Raw genomic sequence first — 18,157 nt, 5'->3', positions numbered from 1 at the left:
GGGTTAAAACTTGACGTCGACCGAGTTTCCGCCTTATGAGGATTGTTTGTATCTTCGAGGTAGGGTTGCAGGGTGGAACCGATGAAGTTTTCACCCCTTGGGGAAGAATCTCGGGGAAAATTTTCCTCGTAAAGTGGCGCATCCGTGGCGCAATCCGAAGATTGGAATTTCTTAAAGTTTTCTTCTTTTTTCTTTTTTGTCCCTTACCGGGGAGTGTCCCGCATTAACCCCGTTTCTCGATTAAGCGTTGCTCCGGATGGGGTGTGGGGATCTGGACGACTGTGGAGGTGTTGGGGGGTGTAGGAAATGACTTCCAGTGATTTCCGAAAATACGAAATGACAAAATTTTGAAATTGTGAAAATATGAAAAAAAAATCCTCCATCGATGCCCGCAAGTACTGCATACAGCACTCGGGGAGAATCGCGATAATAAGATTGAATAGCTGTTTTTCTCGGATTAAAAAACAAGTCAAAGGAAAGTCGGAGCGCAATATAAAAGCTTGAAAGCCGGTAAAAGGTCGGCCGGTAGGAGTTCCCTTTCTTAGAGCTGGCTGACTGATCTCTGCCGCAGCCTCGCAGTCTTCCTGGCGGCTGGCTGACATTTTGTTCATTGGCTGTGCCGAGTGTAGCTTCATTTGCGCCGAGTGGTCTCGCGGCCTCCTTTCTTCGTTCCCTGCTTCTTCTTTAATTACACTTGCGACCCCAAAGTGCCGTGTCACTTCCGCAAAGCCGCCAGACGCCTCTGCCTACGAAATGTCCAAGCCGTCGAAGTGTACTTGGTCTGCCCCCTACCTTTGAGACTTCATTTCATTTCCACTAAATCTTTTGGCCTACTTCTTTGAAAGAAAATTTTTTTTCAAAGATATCCCCCTAGCATTTAAAAATACACACGAATTTTTTTTGTAAATTTCACAACTGTATGAATTTTATGTCAAAATTATTCTACGCCAAATTTCTATTGAACCTGTCCTGTCTCTGTGTCTTTAGTGACTCTGCCTTTCGACATTTCCAGCCGAACCGATGGGGCAGGTTCGGAGTTAAGACAACAATGTTCCAGGATAGTCACCCGTCTCAAAGAGCAAATAGGCTCGTACAAAGCTCGGTTATACAGGATCAGTACAAACAAGGCTTAAGCCAATAACGCCAACCCACAGACCCCGAAGGGACCAACCTGTCTCGATAGCGAATCGAAAGCGCGTCTCATAGCATCTTGGAAGGGCAAAACACTTCGGAATCCTTTTATCAGGTCTAATCGCGATAAATGAAAATCCATCAAGACCAAAAAAACAGGATACAATAAGACACGAACGAAGCGGCACGATCCGCCGGATGAGATCGGAGCGAAAGTGAGGATGCCGAAGAGCAGCAGAGGACAGGAGGTGATCAAGGACGGTCGGAGCCGAACCTACGGAGCCAGTTAACGAGTCGCGACCCAACCCGACCCAATTTACTTAATCCCGATGCACAACCACGTCCCAAGCGGTTGTTCCAGGCTGAAGTGGGGCACGAGGAACGCGTTTGATTAAAAGCCATTTATCACTCAAGAGATTCAGTCATTTGATTTCGTGAGGATACGGAAACACGGTGTAGCTTATTGGTGGCAAATGAAGCTAAAAATAAGTATGAAGTCTCGTTTTACGATTTTCCTTTCTTTACACGGATGTAGCTGGGTACCGACTGACAGTTCCGGATAACGAAGTAGGAAACAATCCTTGGCTGCTGCTGCTCTGCGCTGCTCTGCCGTGTACCGGCAGACTGGAGTTCAAATTAAAGAACGACGAACGAACCCAGTGCCAACCTAACCTAACATTACGAAGTTTTATATTAAACATTCCGGGAGACAAAACACCTTGGGAGACAAAAAAGGATCAGGACTCACGGACGTTCGTCCGGTCCACGTGACTCTGTCCTTTCAGGATGACGGATTGTGCGATTTTGTTAGAGGAATTCCCCGCAACGCGGAATCTGGTCCTGCGCGAAATCCCATGCTGCCCGTCGGGCCCTGATTATTTGATGAAGGAATCGACTCGATAACCAAAGCGCGATTCCCGGTTGAGGTTAGCTAAAATAATAATAATATCCCCTCTGGGAAATTGCGCTTTCGTCTCTCTTCCTATTTCATCCTTCCTCCAGGTTCATCATCCGACTCCCTTCGATCTGTGATCCACCTGGTTGCTAAGCTTCCAGGTTTGCGTTTGCTCGGCTGACGTAGGAGATGCGATCTGATCCGATATTCGGCACGTGGTTGAGAAGCACTGGCGTCGGGACGCTGCGACGTCGCTCTCTGGTATTACGTGATAACTTTGATGGTCCTTGCATTCATTGCTGGCCAAGATTTTATTCTTTTTTTTTCTCATAATTCTCAAGAGTTTTCGTACGAAAAGAATATTTTACGAAAGAATTTTTCGATTGTGAAAAAATTCGAATTTTTTTTTATCTCTTTTCTCTCTCTTATCAAGGGATGCACAATACGACTGAAGTCTGTGAGAGCCGAAGGCGTCCAGGCCTGAGGACGTTCAACGTCCTTAATGACTTCTGCGCTCCAAAAGGCAGCACAACGGTATTTGTTAACCGCGAAATGAAGTCAATGAGGACGGACGACTTTTACCTCGATTCCATAGATTCTCATATCACACTGAACAGCGTTAAAGCTCGTATAAGAAAAATCCGATTTTCCAAACATCCCGCCTCGTTCTACCGTCATACCGAAACTTGAGGTTCCGTCGGCAATTAGACTGGATTTTGACAGCTGACAGGCCTGATGAAAACGTTGATTGGCGCTCGCAAGTGTGCACTGCCCGTCTGTCCGATTCGATAACAGCCTCTGACGCGTTATATCAATTAAATACCTGCCGGCTCGAAACTGATCCCTGGACGATTGCCCACTCTATTAGTACACCGTGTGTGGTATATGCTGAATTCCTTAACCGAAAATTAGAGATACAGATTAATAATGACAAAAGAGACGCGTTTACAGAGCGTAATTGGAATACGTGAGAATAACGTAGATGGGATAAATCATTGCTGTAAATATTGACTGATTGCTCTTTTTCACTGAACAATATAACACGCAATGATAATTGCTATCGATCGAATATAATTTTCGATTAGCGCCATTCGCTCTGGCGTCCTGGGCGAATACAGTGGAAAATAAAGGAACGAGATTCATCAGTAAATTATGGGAATTCATTTAATCGGTAAACGGTCCTAGCTATCAGCGTTGATGATTGGACGTACCAAGGGACGAAGAAGCAAGGATCGTACAAGCAGTTTCAAAAGTAGTCTGGTCTAGATGAACATAAATAGAATTGGTAGGAGGTGACGAGGTGACCCCAGAAGCCTATCCTATAGATATACATATGCATGCCACAAACTATACCTATCCACTACAGTCTATACCAAAAGTAAAGTAGTAAAGGCAGACAATTTTCATACTCAGAATTTCGAGGGCAAAGGGCTCGTGAATTACAAATGACGGGTTTTATCATTCGACCGTAATTACAAGGCTGTTATTTGTTAACCGTTAGGCTGGTTATTTACAAGGACCAGGATATACCGTCTTCGAAGTAACTCGGAGTCCTGATAGCCCAGTGGGCCAGTGGGCCAGTGGTCAGGAGATAGCACTGCGAACGGGATGGGACTGCCTGTGTGATTAAAGCAGAGAAATAAAGGAGGGTCATCCGTGCCGACGTCCAGTTCCAATGGAAATGACGGTGGGTAAAAAAAAAAGGTACATAACGATCGTAGAAAATGTCTGAATTTCACGAAGAGTCGGAGGTCTTTCTCTTTTTTGCGACTGCAGTATTAAATTCGCACGGGTAGCTTCCAGGACGCTTCGTTAAATGGCAAACGTTAATACGCGAGAATTAACACTTAACGGGCGACGTCACAGAGACGTCTCGACCGACGTCGCCGGCAGCAACGTTTGCACGGCAATTTAATTGAATCTGGTAAATCGATTCGGCATTACGCCTGAATGGGTTAGACGGGTATTGCCACCCGTGCGGCTATTAATTATACGTTATGCGAATCGGCTAATTTAGCTATACCGATATCTGGTGCATTACACGAAACGCATACTGTCAGGTAGGGTAAGTTTCGTTGTTTTACGTAATAAGATTTTTATGGTAATTTTCGATAATACTTTCGGTATAGGTATCGATCGGTTAAATTTGTTACGTCTAAAATTTGTATGACTTATTAAAACGGGACAATGGTATCGGCGAGATTTAAAATGTGCTTTACAAGGGACATGAAGATTCCGCGGTATATCCTTGAAGTATGTGGAAACTATGTCTTTATCCCTGCCAAAATCTCCCCTTAGTGGAATTCACGGCGGTAGTGCGAACGAGGGTTCGCCAGTTTACGTTGCCCATGGTATCTATGGGGATAACCTGTGTATGGAGGAGCTTTGTGCGACGTCCCCATTGAAATATATAGATATATACCTATAGGGAGACTACTAATAACAGTCTCGTTAACATTCCAGGATAAATTGCGACCTGGGGACATTTTCCCAAATTCTCCGACTACGTCTTGCAGGTTGGCAACTATCGTGTGACGGTTAACGAGGTAAGGATGATGACGAAAAAAAAAAAAAAAAAAAAAAAAAAAAAAAAAAAAAAAAAAAAAAAAAATTAATAAGTGCAAAGACAAAGCGGCACTCGCAGTCGAGAGATTTGGATGACGTGTCGACTCACCAGAAATTCTCCGCTTCCCAGGCTCTGCTGCGAGCCATTAGGCGTGACGGCAAGGTCGGCGACGATGGACGTGGAGAAGCTACGTCTGGCTTGATGGTGACACCTATGAGCCATCGGGTTCCTCTGGGTCGCGTATCCCGAGACGCTCGCGTCGTTCAACGTGGTCGTCCAAATTTCCTGCTCGCGCTGAGGCGACTGGCTGATCGTCCTGTGCTTGGTGAATCGCGAGATCCTCTCGGTCCTTACCCAATCGTGATTTGGTCTCGGTTGCCGGGTGATGGTCTGAAGTGACTTCATGGCGTTGAACCTCGAGAAACCGTCTTCCATGGCCGCCGCCCAAAGGTGATCCGGTAGGTCTCTGGAGCGCTGCGTCTCGACCGACTGTCTGTCCGACGAAGATCCAAGACCCGAGGTCGTCGGTGTGTTCGGATAGAATCTACGATACGTGTCCTTTGAGTCCTCGATATCCGTCGAGTAAAAATCTCCATCCCTCGACTCTAGCGATCTGTTGTTATCCTGAAGATTCAGGGACGATCCGATCCCGGTGGACGTAGTCGACGTCCGAAAGAACTTCCTCTCGTTGGCTGAGGTCCATATCTCATCCGTTATCGAGGATCCGATGCCGGTCGAGGTGGTGGGTGTTCTGCAGTTAGAGTCCAGGGTTATCCGAATCTAAGTGACACCTCGATGGGGGTTGAATCGTAACGACAGCCATAAACAGCCATAAACGTGGAGGAGTCGAAAGAGGAGGTTAGGAGGGGCTGGTGGGGTGGGATTATATATAAGTAATAAAAATATAAATTTTTTACAACCGGCTATAGGCTATAGTTAACGCTCCAACCGCCAGGGGGTTAATTGGAGCTCTACCTGTAGGACAGATTCCGTTCACGCCAGAGTTCATCAGGGTTGTTCGAGTGATTCGGTACGTTGGCCAGGGTGTGATGAGCGTAGGAACATCTTTGCGGGAATCCCATGCCGTCGTCTAATCCCGCAGCCCAAAGAGACTCCAAGGGTAGGTCCGGCGCCCCTACGGGGGTGGCTCCCCTTGTATTAGCAGAACCACCCCCCTGCTTCCCCCCGGCCGAGGGAAAGACTCTCTCTGCCCCTTGCAAGACGCAACACATACTCGTACCACCCTCCAGCCCCCTGGACCCCCCGCTTTGCAAGCAACCTATCGTGAGGCTTTCACCCTGGCTGCCTCCCCTGTTCAGGGGAGACGACCTTCAGGCACGCTTCAGCTTCCCTCGAGGATGCCGGCACTACCCTCGACTCTTCATTCTTCTCTTCTTCCAGGACTTCCCCGAGCCTCCCCGAGCACGGGACCTTTTACATACGAGACAACGACCGATCGAATTAAACACCCGCGAGCCCACCTAATGCGTTTCCTTCATTTTTATTTTTCAACATTTTTTTTCTTTTTTTCGTTTTCATTCAAAAACCAACAAGCATCAACAATACCAACGAAATTCACACGCCACGCGTTAACGAACGTACGGCAAAGCAAATCGACCAATTTGCAGAGTTTCGACTCGACGAAATCCATCGAGTCCCGCTTGGCTGATTCGATCCAATTAAAATTTACCAAGTACAGGATTAACGTGACAATTAAAAAGAAAAAGTTAATATACTATAAATTCACTTTGCACTTTCTACGACACTCCTACCTATTAGCCACTATGTAGGACGAGTAACTCACTGAAGTGGGCTCTCGCTTCAAGTGATCTCTCTGTAAGTACATTTTAAAATTCTCATATATGTCACTCCTGACGTCATACATCATTCAAGTACGAGGCAGAATGGCTGACGAAGCGAATGTGAGAATTAAGCGTTAAACAGTGATCAATGAGGAGGACTGGCTGAGAAACCGGCTGTACGAAATATCATTGAAGTATACCTTACGTATATATATATATATATATATATATATATATATATATATATATATATATATACGCACGCGTAACCCCGGCTATTTTTCGTGAATGAAACCTGAAAATGGATCACGTGACGAGTCGTTATTTATGATCGACTCCCCGTAATTGCCAGGGGGCAGGATAATTCTATTGGTTAACGAGAAACAAAAGTTTACTACCACTCGCGGACAGTTAGCACGACTGCAGGAACTGGTAGCGCCGATGAGCGAAAAGAACGGCGGTATCGACAGTGTCAAATAGATTTACGAGAGACGATAGAAAAATCGAAGAACGGCAAATGCGTTCCGACGCTCTCAGGACGTATCAGATATTTCGTAGCCACTTGGGCAATACCTAGTGTAGAGGAATCCTCGATTTCCTGCCATTTCGCAGATCGGCAATATACATATACCGATAGGTAATTCCACTCGTTCGGTCCTACGAAACTGTACCCATACCAGTATTGACATTTTCACGATCCAGCATCCCTTCTTCCCCTTTTCGGAATCGCTCTCGATTTTCTGATATCTGTACGGATTTACTTCGGGAATCTCCAAGGATTCACAAAGTTTTATCTCAGTCATGGTAAAAAACCGCCTGCGTCCCTGAACGCTACACTATTGTACTGGATTTTAGTATTTGCAGACTATATATATATATATATATATATATATACAGTCTCTGCATAATATAATAGAACCTTATTTCTCTCTAAGACCCGTAAAGGCATCCCTCTGTATTACCGTTAGCTATATTACCACGCCAATATTACTGTATTCCGGAATGCTCAGGATCGCATTAAATGCCTGAAGCATACGTCACGAGCATAACGGGATTCCATAGGGCGTCGGATCTCTAATGCATCCGTAGCGTTAAGGGTCGACCCAGTGGTAGTATAGGTACAGAGTGGGTAGAGAGTAAGAATAGCAAAAGCCGCCGAGAAAAAAAAAGATAGGGATAACAGAGAGTACAGGGTGAGCGTATAACAGAAACGCTTAAAGGGTACAGGGGGAGGTTGGCTTTGAAATATGGTAAAATGTGACTGCTATTAGATATTTATAAAATCGTTACGGGTTATAAGTACGAGCCATGCAAAGTAGGAGGTATAGTAAAAAGAGACAGACGTAATATGCAGAGCGAAGGAGAAAGAGAGAGAGAGAGAGAGATATATAGGAAAAGAGAGTAACGCAAAACGGTCGACTCGCTTCCAGGCGATGTTCCTTGCACGGTGAGCGCGTAAAACCGTGATTTCCATATAACGCGCCATGAATATCATCCGTAAGACTGCGCTACCCTTGCGTGTACGTATGGAAGGTAGTTATGACGTAACATTAGCGAAGGGTCGTAAGCCGTCTAGACCGTTTGGAAATTCGATTTCGAAGCTGGACATTTTATACGCAAGCGAAACGACCTTTGTTAGACTCCGAGACGAAGATGCAATAAGGGTGGTTTAGGGAGAATATTTTACGAGACTAAGGGTAGCCAGAGGAGAATGCGTCTGGGCGAACCCCCCTCCCCCTCCCCCCCCAACCACCCAAGGAGGTAATTTGATGTGGTATATAAAAAATTTGAAATCCTCAAGATTTCATCCCAGATCCTGGAGATTCCTTGGGGATTGTTCTGCACCACTATGTTGGGTATGGTTGTACGAAGGGGGTCGGGGGGTGGGATTGTCTGGGCAGAGAACGGAGACACGAGGGGTAATTCAAGTCTCGGGAGGCCGTGGCCCGTGCATATTTCAAGGCTAAGAAAAATGTCGCGCCTCGCCCGGAGAGATACCATCCCTCTAACCTTTTGCACCCTGCTTGGTACCCAGTCCCCCGCCAGTCCCCCGCCAGTCCCCCGTCCCTCTCGTAGCTCCGGCTGTTCTTCTTCGCCGACCCCGGGACATTTGTTTTCGCGTTAGACTACCTTATGGAAAGTTGTCGCCGGGTCCTCGTGAAAAATAGAGGAAAGCATTCTGGAGACTCTCGGAAGCTTTAAGTTTGTCCTTGGGAAGTCTTGTGTGTCAGGGTGAATGAACGGTTAAGAAAAAATTGTAAATAAATTTTTTTCACAACGTATCTGGTTTCTTATCGTGTTTCATATATTCTGATTAGGTATTCGCGAGAGTCTTATTGACGATTGTATATCTGGTTCTGAGCTTGAGAAATATTGTATCTTCGTATCCGCCGTAACGGGTATACGTTTTCGTGCTTCGAGCGCAGAGCTTTTACAGTCGAAGAGACAATACGATTGCCATGGTAACGCAGTTGATAGTTGAGGAATAATCATTTCGCACGTCAGCCTCGTAATAGTTTTGCTCGTTCGAGGGTAAAAGCTGCTTGGCCTCCGGAGAGGCTTTCGTATCTGCTAGGGCGTTGCGTACCGTCAGTCATTCGAGTAACGCGAGGCTTTTCAAATAGTCTCTGCTATACCTGCGATAAATACAGTAGCCGACCGGCGCACGGTTGGCCCTTTGACTCGCGAACGCTTTGTGCGCCGTAAACGTTGTTTACTGTATTCGACAGTTAACAGCCAGTGGAGAACAGTTGTTGGAATTTGGTCGAGAGCGACGATAAACGTGAATAAAGTAAAGTCAGGTAGTTTTCGCGATTAGCTGCAAAAATGAAGGCTAAATAAATATCGTATTATTTCGAAATTGCTAATCTCACGATCTGTGCCAAAACAATACCCAGTAAGCGTATATTCAAAGAAAAATACAAAATGGTTGCAATTCCCGTTGAAATGCTACAAAGAGAAAATTACCGAGAGCAGTGAATGCATAAAGTGGTGAAAAACAGAGCAGTAGTGCCAACTTTTGACAGAGTCAAAAAATTCTTTTCTCCCAAACTCAAAACGCTCGACCGCGAAAAACGTAATTGGTACTGAAGATATAAATTAAAAATTGGCGAATCTTTGGTATCGCTATCCTCTACGGGGAGTCGAGAACGAACGGTTCTAGGGGTTACGTTAACGCGCATGCGCAGTAGACCGAAAGTTAGAACCTTCGCATAATCGTCTAGGTAGTTTCAACAGAAGCTCCCAAATGCCTCGTAAAGGACGATACCGTGCGTTATGGAAACTAACAATAAGCTAGTGGAAACTAGAGATCGCATTTTAGCTCACCCATACACCCCACCCTCCCCCCGGCCACCAGCCGATTATCGATCGATCGTTATACCACGACCTTTTAGTGCGACGATTCGCACGCACGTTTTCAGCCGATAAACTACTGAACTAATCCTATCGGTAAAGCTTCCAAGTGCCACAGTGCATGGGATCGCAGCAGCAGCAGTTAAAAGCTTTTTTTCTTCGAAGCGCGCGTAATTTGAATCGACCGTATATTCGCATATTAGGGTGGTTTTAAAGATATCGTATACATTTTTTTTTCCTTCACCCTAATACATATACCCTACAGTAGACTCTCGTTGAGTGATTTGGGGGAAGGGGAGGGGGGGGAGGATTAATAAAGTGACACCTAACCAGTGCCCCCACTCCTCAACAGATCTTTATAGGAATTCATTGTCCTTATTTGGTTTCCCTCGGTAGGGCTAAGGGGGATGATCCGAACGCCCCGAGACGGCAGACAAACGGAGAAGAAGATTGAAGAACGCTTCTAATTCAATTACCGATGAATTCAGCCGGGTGCAATTATTTGTGCAATACAAGGGAGTCTAACATGGAGCACAGTGAATTTCGATATATTGTTTGTCGGAGAAGTATAGAGAATTGAAAAAAAAGACATCAAATTTCAGCCCAGTTTTGATTAGAAAAAGCTGCCCGAGTGGCTTCTTCTCCTTCCGTGGAGACAATATAAATAATACGTAACGACGACAGGGGAAATACGGCTCGAGATAATAAGAAACAAGAAGCAAGACTTGAAAGATTGTCCCGGGCTGTGTTTACGTGTATTTGCCCGGGTAGCCCGGCGGGAAAATTCAAACGGGAAGAAGATGGTCGGTGGTCGAAAAGGTGTTGCGTGTATATGGGAATGAGAAATTTGTCACTTTCAACCGCAATGCTTTATAACCCCACCCGGACCCGAGTCCAAACGTTCTTGAATGCGATCGAGCTTGCAAGAATCTCGATTTAAAAATACCACTTGGTATTTACGAAACGTGCCGCTTTCAAAGGAATTCCTGAAAATGAAAAACGGCCGTGACGAGGGAAAACGGAAAAAATATATTTGCCACTTTTGTACGTTCCTTGTAAAAATACTCTCGAGTATTCGACGGAACGTGGGGTTTAGCTTGAGAGTTAAATTGAAAAAATATGGAAATACAGGTAATACGCACCAACGAATGTCAATGAGTGGTTACAGCAGTAAAAAGTTTCATTGCTATTCATAATTTCCGCATTGACGTTCCGTACCGGATGGTGATTATTATTTTGTGAGGAGCGCCTTTTTTTTAGATTACGTAACGACCTCCGCTATCGAGAATCCAATTTTTAGTGTTACGCAACATCGGGATACGCGATAGGATAAACTTGCTATCCCTTTCGTTAACGGAATACGTACTTGAAATTGCCTGGGACCCATTCGCGATTCTGCGCGTTGGCTGCGTTCACGTTCGAAACAGCCGAACCGCGAGATGTCTGATTCGCGATATTACTACGCGAAACGTATCGGTTTCGTCGCTCGCTGGTGAGACGCTAATAGAATGTTTTATGAAATACGTATGTTTCGAAGTATTTGCCAATTTTGTGAACACGTGCGTGGGACATGAAACAAAAAGAGGGGGGAACAAAAAATGCATACAAAATATTTTTGCACGAATCCCAGTACGAAAGTGGAAATAATGGCAAATATTCGTAACACGGAGATACGAATTTAAATATTTGCCCGTTTTTATCAGACTCTCTGAATATCGAGCAGATAATCAGACAAAAGGATTATTCAACCGGTAACAAGATGGAACTTCGCAGAGAAAATAAATAAATTAGCAACCCAAGAGTCCAATAAGGCTGGACAAGTTCTCGAACAGATATTCAGCATCTTGTTACTCTGAGCCAATTCGACGAAATCACCTCTTACTTCCTAATCTCTGCAGACCCATTAGCTACTGACCATTTATTAGCTACTAATTTTTCGAGAGCCAATTACGATCCTAACGATTCATCCCGGACTACAAGACAACTGGAATACGACGATATAAACACAGGCGCGACTATACATATATATATATATATATATGCAACTGCACAGGTATCACGAATCTGAAGTTGGCAATAACTAGATCAAAGTAGTTTCCAGTGTAAGCATAAAGTCTGCGAGGCACTCGAAAGCACTCCTTGACCCTGCTTAAAAAAAATGAATAAAAAATTTTCCAAAATCAAATTGAGACTCGAAGAGTGTTACAAAAAAGAAAAAGAAGGAAAAAAAAAACAAAAAAATTTGTTAAATGCATCCCAACCTTCGATAAAGAATCTGTCAGCCACAGGAAGAAGGCTCGATTAAAATGCCTCTCAAGATTCCTCTCCTTTATTCTCGAACTCAAAGACCTTCCTTCCAAAGGACTTCGACTCCATTGACCCGTTCGACTCATAACTGCCGGCATTCATTTTTCTCTGACTTGGTAAGAGTCGATCGTCATGTTTATTGTCTCCCTCTGCTGCAGTCATTTTCATCGATATTGAACTTTATCAATTCCATACCTGAGTAACTATGAGCAAGCGCCTAAATCGCAAAGCCATACAATAAGATAAATATTCACGTGACCCATACCAATAGCATGGAACGATTAACGAGTCGTTCGGAAAAGTCCCTAGATAAACTCAATACTAACTCTAACTCTGGCAATAGTCACTATAGGCCGAGTCGCCATGACCAGAATCTCTCTGGAATCAGTAATAGCGCTACTACTGCCCCCTGGTGTCGACTGGGAATACCATCTGTGCTTATGTAACCATATGATCAGTTGCCACAATAACATATATCGATAAGGGATTGAAAAAAAGTCCAAAAAAAAAATAAAGAAGTAACAATCGGAAAATATATGAATGTCACTCTAGAATTCGAAAAATCGTAAAATATTCTTACACTCCCTCCCCGACGATCGACGCGGGTCAAATTGTCTTTCCTTCTTCTTCTATTTTCTCGCCCGAAAATAATAAAAGGCTAAACCCCCAACACAATAGACTGTCGTGAAATTCCTCGTACGACCGTAGTCACGTGTTCAATTGTTTCCAAACGAATGATGGTGAATTCCGCACGAAGAAATTCATCCTTACAAACGATTCCCGGCACGTTGGAAAAATGACGGAGGGGTTTCTGGAGGGGAGGTGATAGTCGGGTACGGTAGGAAGGGAGGAAAATTACGATCGCTTCTCCATGAAGCTGCGTCCGTTAAATTCCGCATGGTCGAGCATAGGTATATATGCGAATGTGTGTAACGTACGTTAGGACGCGCTCAATGGCGTGTGTCGTGACGACAGGGATGTATCTGACATATGACGTGCACGTAAGTGTAGGTTCGTTTAAAAATGGGAAATAATAATGATTTCTTAAAAAAGTAAAAAAATCCATTTAAACGACGCCGCTGAATTGCATCCGGCAATTTAAGAGTCGCAAAGATAAAAAGAAGGAGAGAGATACTCTGCGCGCCATAGGCGTAGGTTTGCGAGTGAATTACCAGCGGAGGATGCGGGATGAAAGTCATTCGCACGGCGGGCATGGGAGCGAGTGAGAGAGGCTCCCGTTACGTGAGCGGGAGAGAAAGAGACATGGCCATACCATAGAGAATACTGTCGTAGGCAAAGAAAGGATCTCTCGAATAATTATCTTAATAAGAAAGAAAAGTGATGCATTTATAAGAGCATAATGAAACAGTTAGATTGCTGGGCAACTCTAGCGACCCCTTGCCGTATCTGTGATTATGAGTCGAGAAACTGGTTTCAGCGATTGCAGCGGCATTTGAGAGGAGTCAAGATGAAGGTTCGAGAGGTCAAAAGGTTATAATTTAGAACGGGTGATAGGTACAAGGGACTAGGCTGGGAGCTCGAGGACAGAGGGGAGGAATGACTTTCTTTGTTACAGTAGTGTCCCTTGGGTTCAATTTTTTCCTTTTTTCTGTTTGTTTCTTTTTTTTTCATCCGGATAAGCCGTGACGCTTTATTTGTCCCGGGAAACATACGGGAAATCTATACGATTGGCAAATTCAGGTGAAAGTGAGAGAAGGAAAGTTTCCCTTAAGACTGAAGATAAGGATCTTGTTTCTCGACTGTTCTCCTAGTCCCAAGGGGGCCCTTCCGTCCGGGGCTGAGAGAGCCGGCCCTGGATAGACAAGGGTAGGTCAGCTGACGCGCTAACGTCGCCGATCGGCCTTTCTACTCTTTTCGAACCTACCCTCTGCGCTTTTGTTTTTTCATCCCTTACGTAACGTCCGAATGTGTCTACACCCTTATAAAAATGTCTGCTACAGTGTCTTGGTATAAATATTAGTTTTTGGCGCTTATACGGTGACTGTGTTTCCCAACAGTGAAGGGAACGATGCTGAGTAATGTCAAAAAAAAAAAAAGTATTCACAAAAAATGTAATATTCCTCTTTTAAAGACGCGTCGTAATTCATTAAACGGAACATTAAATGGCAACGTCTCGAATTAGACGCCAGGCGTCGCGATGCCGAATTACGTAGGTACCAGTAACATTCTCGTGATCCTCGATTGAATTTCCGTCGTCTCCCAGTGGCACAGGGTCAAGGTAAGATTTGACATTAACTTCGCGTCTGAAAACGAAAATTAGTCAGTTCGTGTAAATAAGTCCAAAAAATCCTGGCGGTAATAAAGAATCTGCGAGACTTTCGTCGATTCTCTGTCCAGGCCCAAGAGGCAGCCCAATGAAAGGAGCCAGTGCAAAAGGAGTCCTCGAGAGTCGAGCGTCAATGATCGTAATTCCCGTTTCATTGTAATTCGTAGAATTGACGAATGGCGAATTCGAGGATTGCGTCTAGCATAAAGCGAAAGGAGGATCGAAAGCGAAGCGTCCCTACCACTAACCAACTGTATAAAGGGCTGGCATGCTCGGAGCAGCACTTTGTCGTTTAATAAAACGGCTACTGGATCCCGAGTCATTGAACGACTAGGAACGTATCCCGTGTGTTTCAACCAGTTTCGACAGATTGAAAACGTCGAAGCAAGGCCGTTCGCCCCGCGTATAGGCGATTAAAGTAAGCTACCATCGACCTGGCCCATTCGAGCCCGTGAAAGTCTAGCAGCTTCCCCATGGACGGCCGACGACAAGTAACCGTAGCGAGAACTTGAAAGGAGCCTTTAAACGAATTACCAAAACTCTACCGAAGCAAAGCCAGTGCCAACAGATCGGACTTAACTGTGAAATCGCTTAGAGCTCTTAATCGTGTTATCATTTTTTATTTCGACCTAACCTAACCTTATTTCAAAGCACAGCTTAAACTAACCCTGGCTGACTCCGCAAAAAAGTGCCTATTTACCACAGGCTTAATACCCATAACAATAGTCAGCCCGACAGGCAATTTGGACGGCGTCTGCCCCACGATGACTGGTGCCCTTGACAACCTTTACACGCGAGCTTCACCCGAGTTAGACGGAAGCTTTTATCAAACGGCAACTGCGTCAGTGATCGCTGGATTAACATATCGTTCCCGTGATCGAGACATCGATCTCGAACATCGAGAACGGTTAAGCGTAGACACGTGTCCAGGACAGGGTCCGTCATCGAGACGAGGGTTGACGGGAGCAAGTCTAGGTGGACAAGGGATACCAAAGTTTTCGACGGTATTACGTATTCCTAATAGCGCCCCAGCAAGGGTACCAATTACCGGATAACCGATCGCAAGCTCGTCTCAATGGGATTTGCAGGTAATTACCTCAAAGCAGATCGATAAGAACGTCCCATTGGCGTAGGAGTTACGACTAAGAAAACAAAAAAGTTAATGACAATTAAGAGGGTATCCCAAGGTCAGTCCCGAAGGAAGGAAGCAAATCATTCGAGATTCTCCGAAGCACCCCCTCGGCCCAGGATAGGCCGAGTTTGATGAAACGGAACCGAACTCGGCTAATTGCAGTTTGCCCCTGCTTCGCTGGCATCGAAAACTTTCAGATTGGTGCTTTTGCCCCGGTACCGTTAGCGGAATTAGCAAAATATACTATACCTATACTGCATACGGATAGACTCCTTCGGATTCACTGTGATTTCTCTTCCTACTCAGAATCCTTCCGAAATACCCTTAACCCTGGGCCACCGGTCCAAGGAAGCCACCCTCCTGTCCAACACGTGCGCAACCCCTGTTCGAATTATAGAACGAGCACGAAGGTTCTAGGTCTAGATAACCCCTAGGGAATTTATTTACTACCTCCATAATGGCATCCTGGTTGATACTTTGAATGTCCATGAATACCGTGCGTTCCTCCCGTGCAGTTGCCAACCCCCCGCCCTCCTACCAACCCCGTTCAAACTAGAGGAAGATTACCTGGGAAGGGGTTAGCCGGCTGCTTTATGGCACAAGGGTAGAAGGGGTGGTTGGCGCGTGGCCGCGTAATTAAATTCAGCCAGCTATTTCACGGGGTCGGCAGCAAGGGGGGTGGAGGGGAGGTGAAGAGTGTAATTGAATAACGTAAAATTCGCGAATCATGCACATCGAATGTACGATTGTGTTTTTAACGTACAGTAAATCCCCCGGTTAATTCGCACGTTTACAAACGCGTAACAATCTGCTTTTTCGTGGCGCAATTGAGTAAAACTTATTAAACAGCGTATATATATATGCATGCACAAGGGATAACGATTGGTGGGAACGATATCAATACGATGATAATTGCGTACCTGCAGGCAGATTTTAATTAGAGATTGCATTGAAGGGGCAGTGAAGCGTAACACTGCAGACCCTTTCATGCACGACTGTACAGTGAAATAACTATAGTCCAGTTACTATATTTTAATTAACGTAGAAATATAATCAGCGATCCTAGCGACCCAAACCGGCATACAGTATTTAAGCGGAAAGACTGTTTTCAGTGAATCTCATAAAATTACATTCGCGCGCAATTCGGAACTTTTGACCCGAATGAAAATCACGGTTCGGTCGGACACTGAAAGTGTAGGGAAAGAAGGACAACCCGGAACCTGTCTACAGAGTGTATCACCAGAAATGCACGTTTGAGATTTGCGGTGAAACGGTGCACAATTTGGACAATCTGATGTCACAACCATTGAATGTTTTTTGATTGCGCATCGAATGGGCATATTATTATTGTTCGCTCAACTTCCGGTCGCAAATAAAAAAAATTATCTTCGCCATTTCAAAAGATATTGAAACAAGTTAAATGCAAAAGTTGTAGAGCAAGAAAAAATAATAAAGATGAAAAAAAAATTCGGACGGATTGCAGACATAATAAGAGAGATATTTGCGTCCGAATTTTTCTCATTTTTTGACAAATTTCTGATATTGGAGGAACGCCTTAGCTTCGTGCAGCAGCTTCACGTCGAACTCACGATTCCCAATTGTTTTGAGGTAAGCGTTCAGTCAGACGCAAAGCCGTACAAGGTGGCTAAAACATATTACAATGCTATCTTTCATTACAAGTTAGAAGCAAAACTATTCCTGCTGTAGATTTCCGTGATCCTGGATGCAGATTTTCGAGCCTTCGTGTTCCTCGTCGTAGATTTCGGAGTCCACGTGTTCCTCGCCGCAGATTTTGAACTCTTCGTGTTCCTCGCCGCAGATTTTGAACTCTTCGTGTTCCTCGCCGCAGATTTTGAACTCTTCGTGTTCCTCGCCGCAGATTTTGAACTCTTCGTGTTCCTCGCCGCAGATTTTGAACTCTTCGTGTTCCTCGCCGCAGATTTTGAACTCTTCGTGTTCCTCGCCGCAGATTTTGAACTCTTCGTGTTCCTCGCCGCAGATTTTGAACTCTTCGTGTTCCTCGCCGCAGATTTTGAACTCTTCGTGTTCCTCGCCGCAGATTTTGAACTCTTCGTGTTCCTCGCCGCAGATTTTGAACTCTTCGTGTTCCTCGCCGCAGATTTTGAACTCTTCGTGTTCCTCGCCGCAGATTTTGAACTCTTCGTGTTCCTCGCCGCAGATTTTGAACTCTTCGTGTTCCTCGCCGCAGATTTTGAACTCTTCGTGTTCCTCGCCGCAGATTTTGAACTCTTCGTGTTCCTCGCCGCAGATTTTGAACTCTTCGTGTTCCTCGCCGCAGATTTTGAACTCTTCGTGTTCCTCGCCGCAGATTTTGAACTCTTCGTGTTCCTCGCCGCAGATTTTGAACTCTTCGTGTTCCTCGCCGCAGATTTTGAACTCTTCGTGTTCCTCGCCGCAGATTTTGAACTCTTCGTGTTCCTCGCCGCAGATTTTGAACTCTTCGTGTTCCTCGCCGCAGATTTTGAACTCTTCGTGTTCCTCGCCGCAGATTTTGAACTCTTCGTGTTCCTCGCCGCAGATTTTGAACTCTTCGTGTTCCTCGCCGCAGATTTTGAACTCTTCGTGTTCCTCGCCGCAGATTTTGAACTCTTCGTGTTCCTCGTCGTAGATTTCGGAGTCTACGTGTTCCTCGTCGTAGATTTTGGAGTCCACGTGTTCCTCG

At 45.1% G+C, this 18,157-nt stretch overlaps 1 protein-coding gene across 5 annotated transcripts in view; it reads right to left on the bottom strand.

Annotated features, from left to right (window-relative positions):
* LOC112493602 overlaps positions 1-18,157 on the bottom strand; it is a 99,184-nt gene that overhangs the window by 47,484 nt on the left and 33,543 nt on the right. For 4 of the 5 annotated variants that reach the window (XR_003058967.1, XM_025082341.1, XM_025082336.1 and 1 more), the window contains one exon: positions 4,701-5,372. The exons of the other annotated variant lie outside the window; for it this stretch is intronic. Coding sequence is in view for 3 of the 4 variants with exons in the window: in XM_025082341.1 (XP_024938109.1) it covers positions 4,701-5,372 (672 nt within the window). In the remaining variant the exon portion in view is untranslated. The remainder of the gene's footprint in view (positions 1-4,700; positions 5,373-18,157) is intronic. 5 annotated transcript variants of the gene reach the window in all.

This window comes from Cephus cinctus, unplaced genomic scaffold (assembly GCF_000341935.2).
Source record: "Cephus cinctus unplaced genomic scaffold, Ccin1 Ccin1_scaffold0013, whole genome shotgun sequence".
NCBI classification, from domain to species: Eukaryota; Metazoa; Arthropoda; class Insecta; order Hymenoptera; family Cephidae; genus Cephus; species Cephus cinctus.
This window is presented reverse-complemented; position numbering and strand designations above follow the sequence as displayed.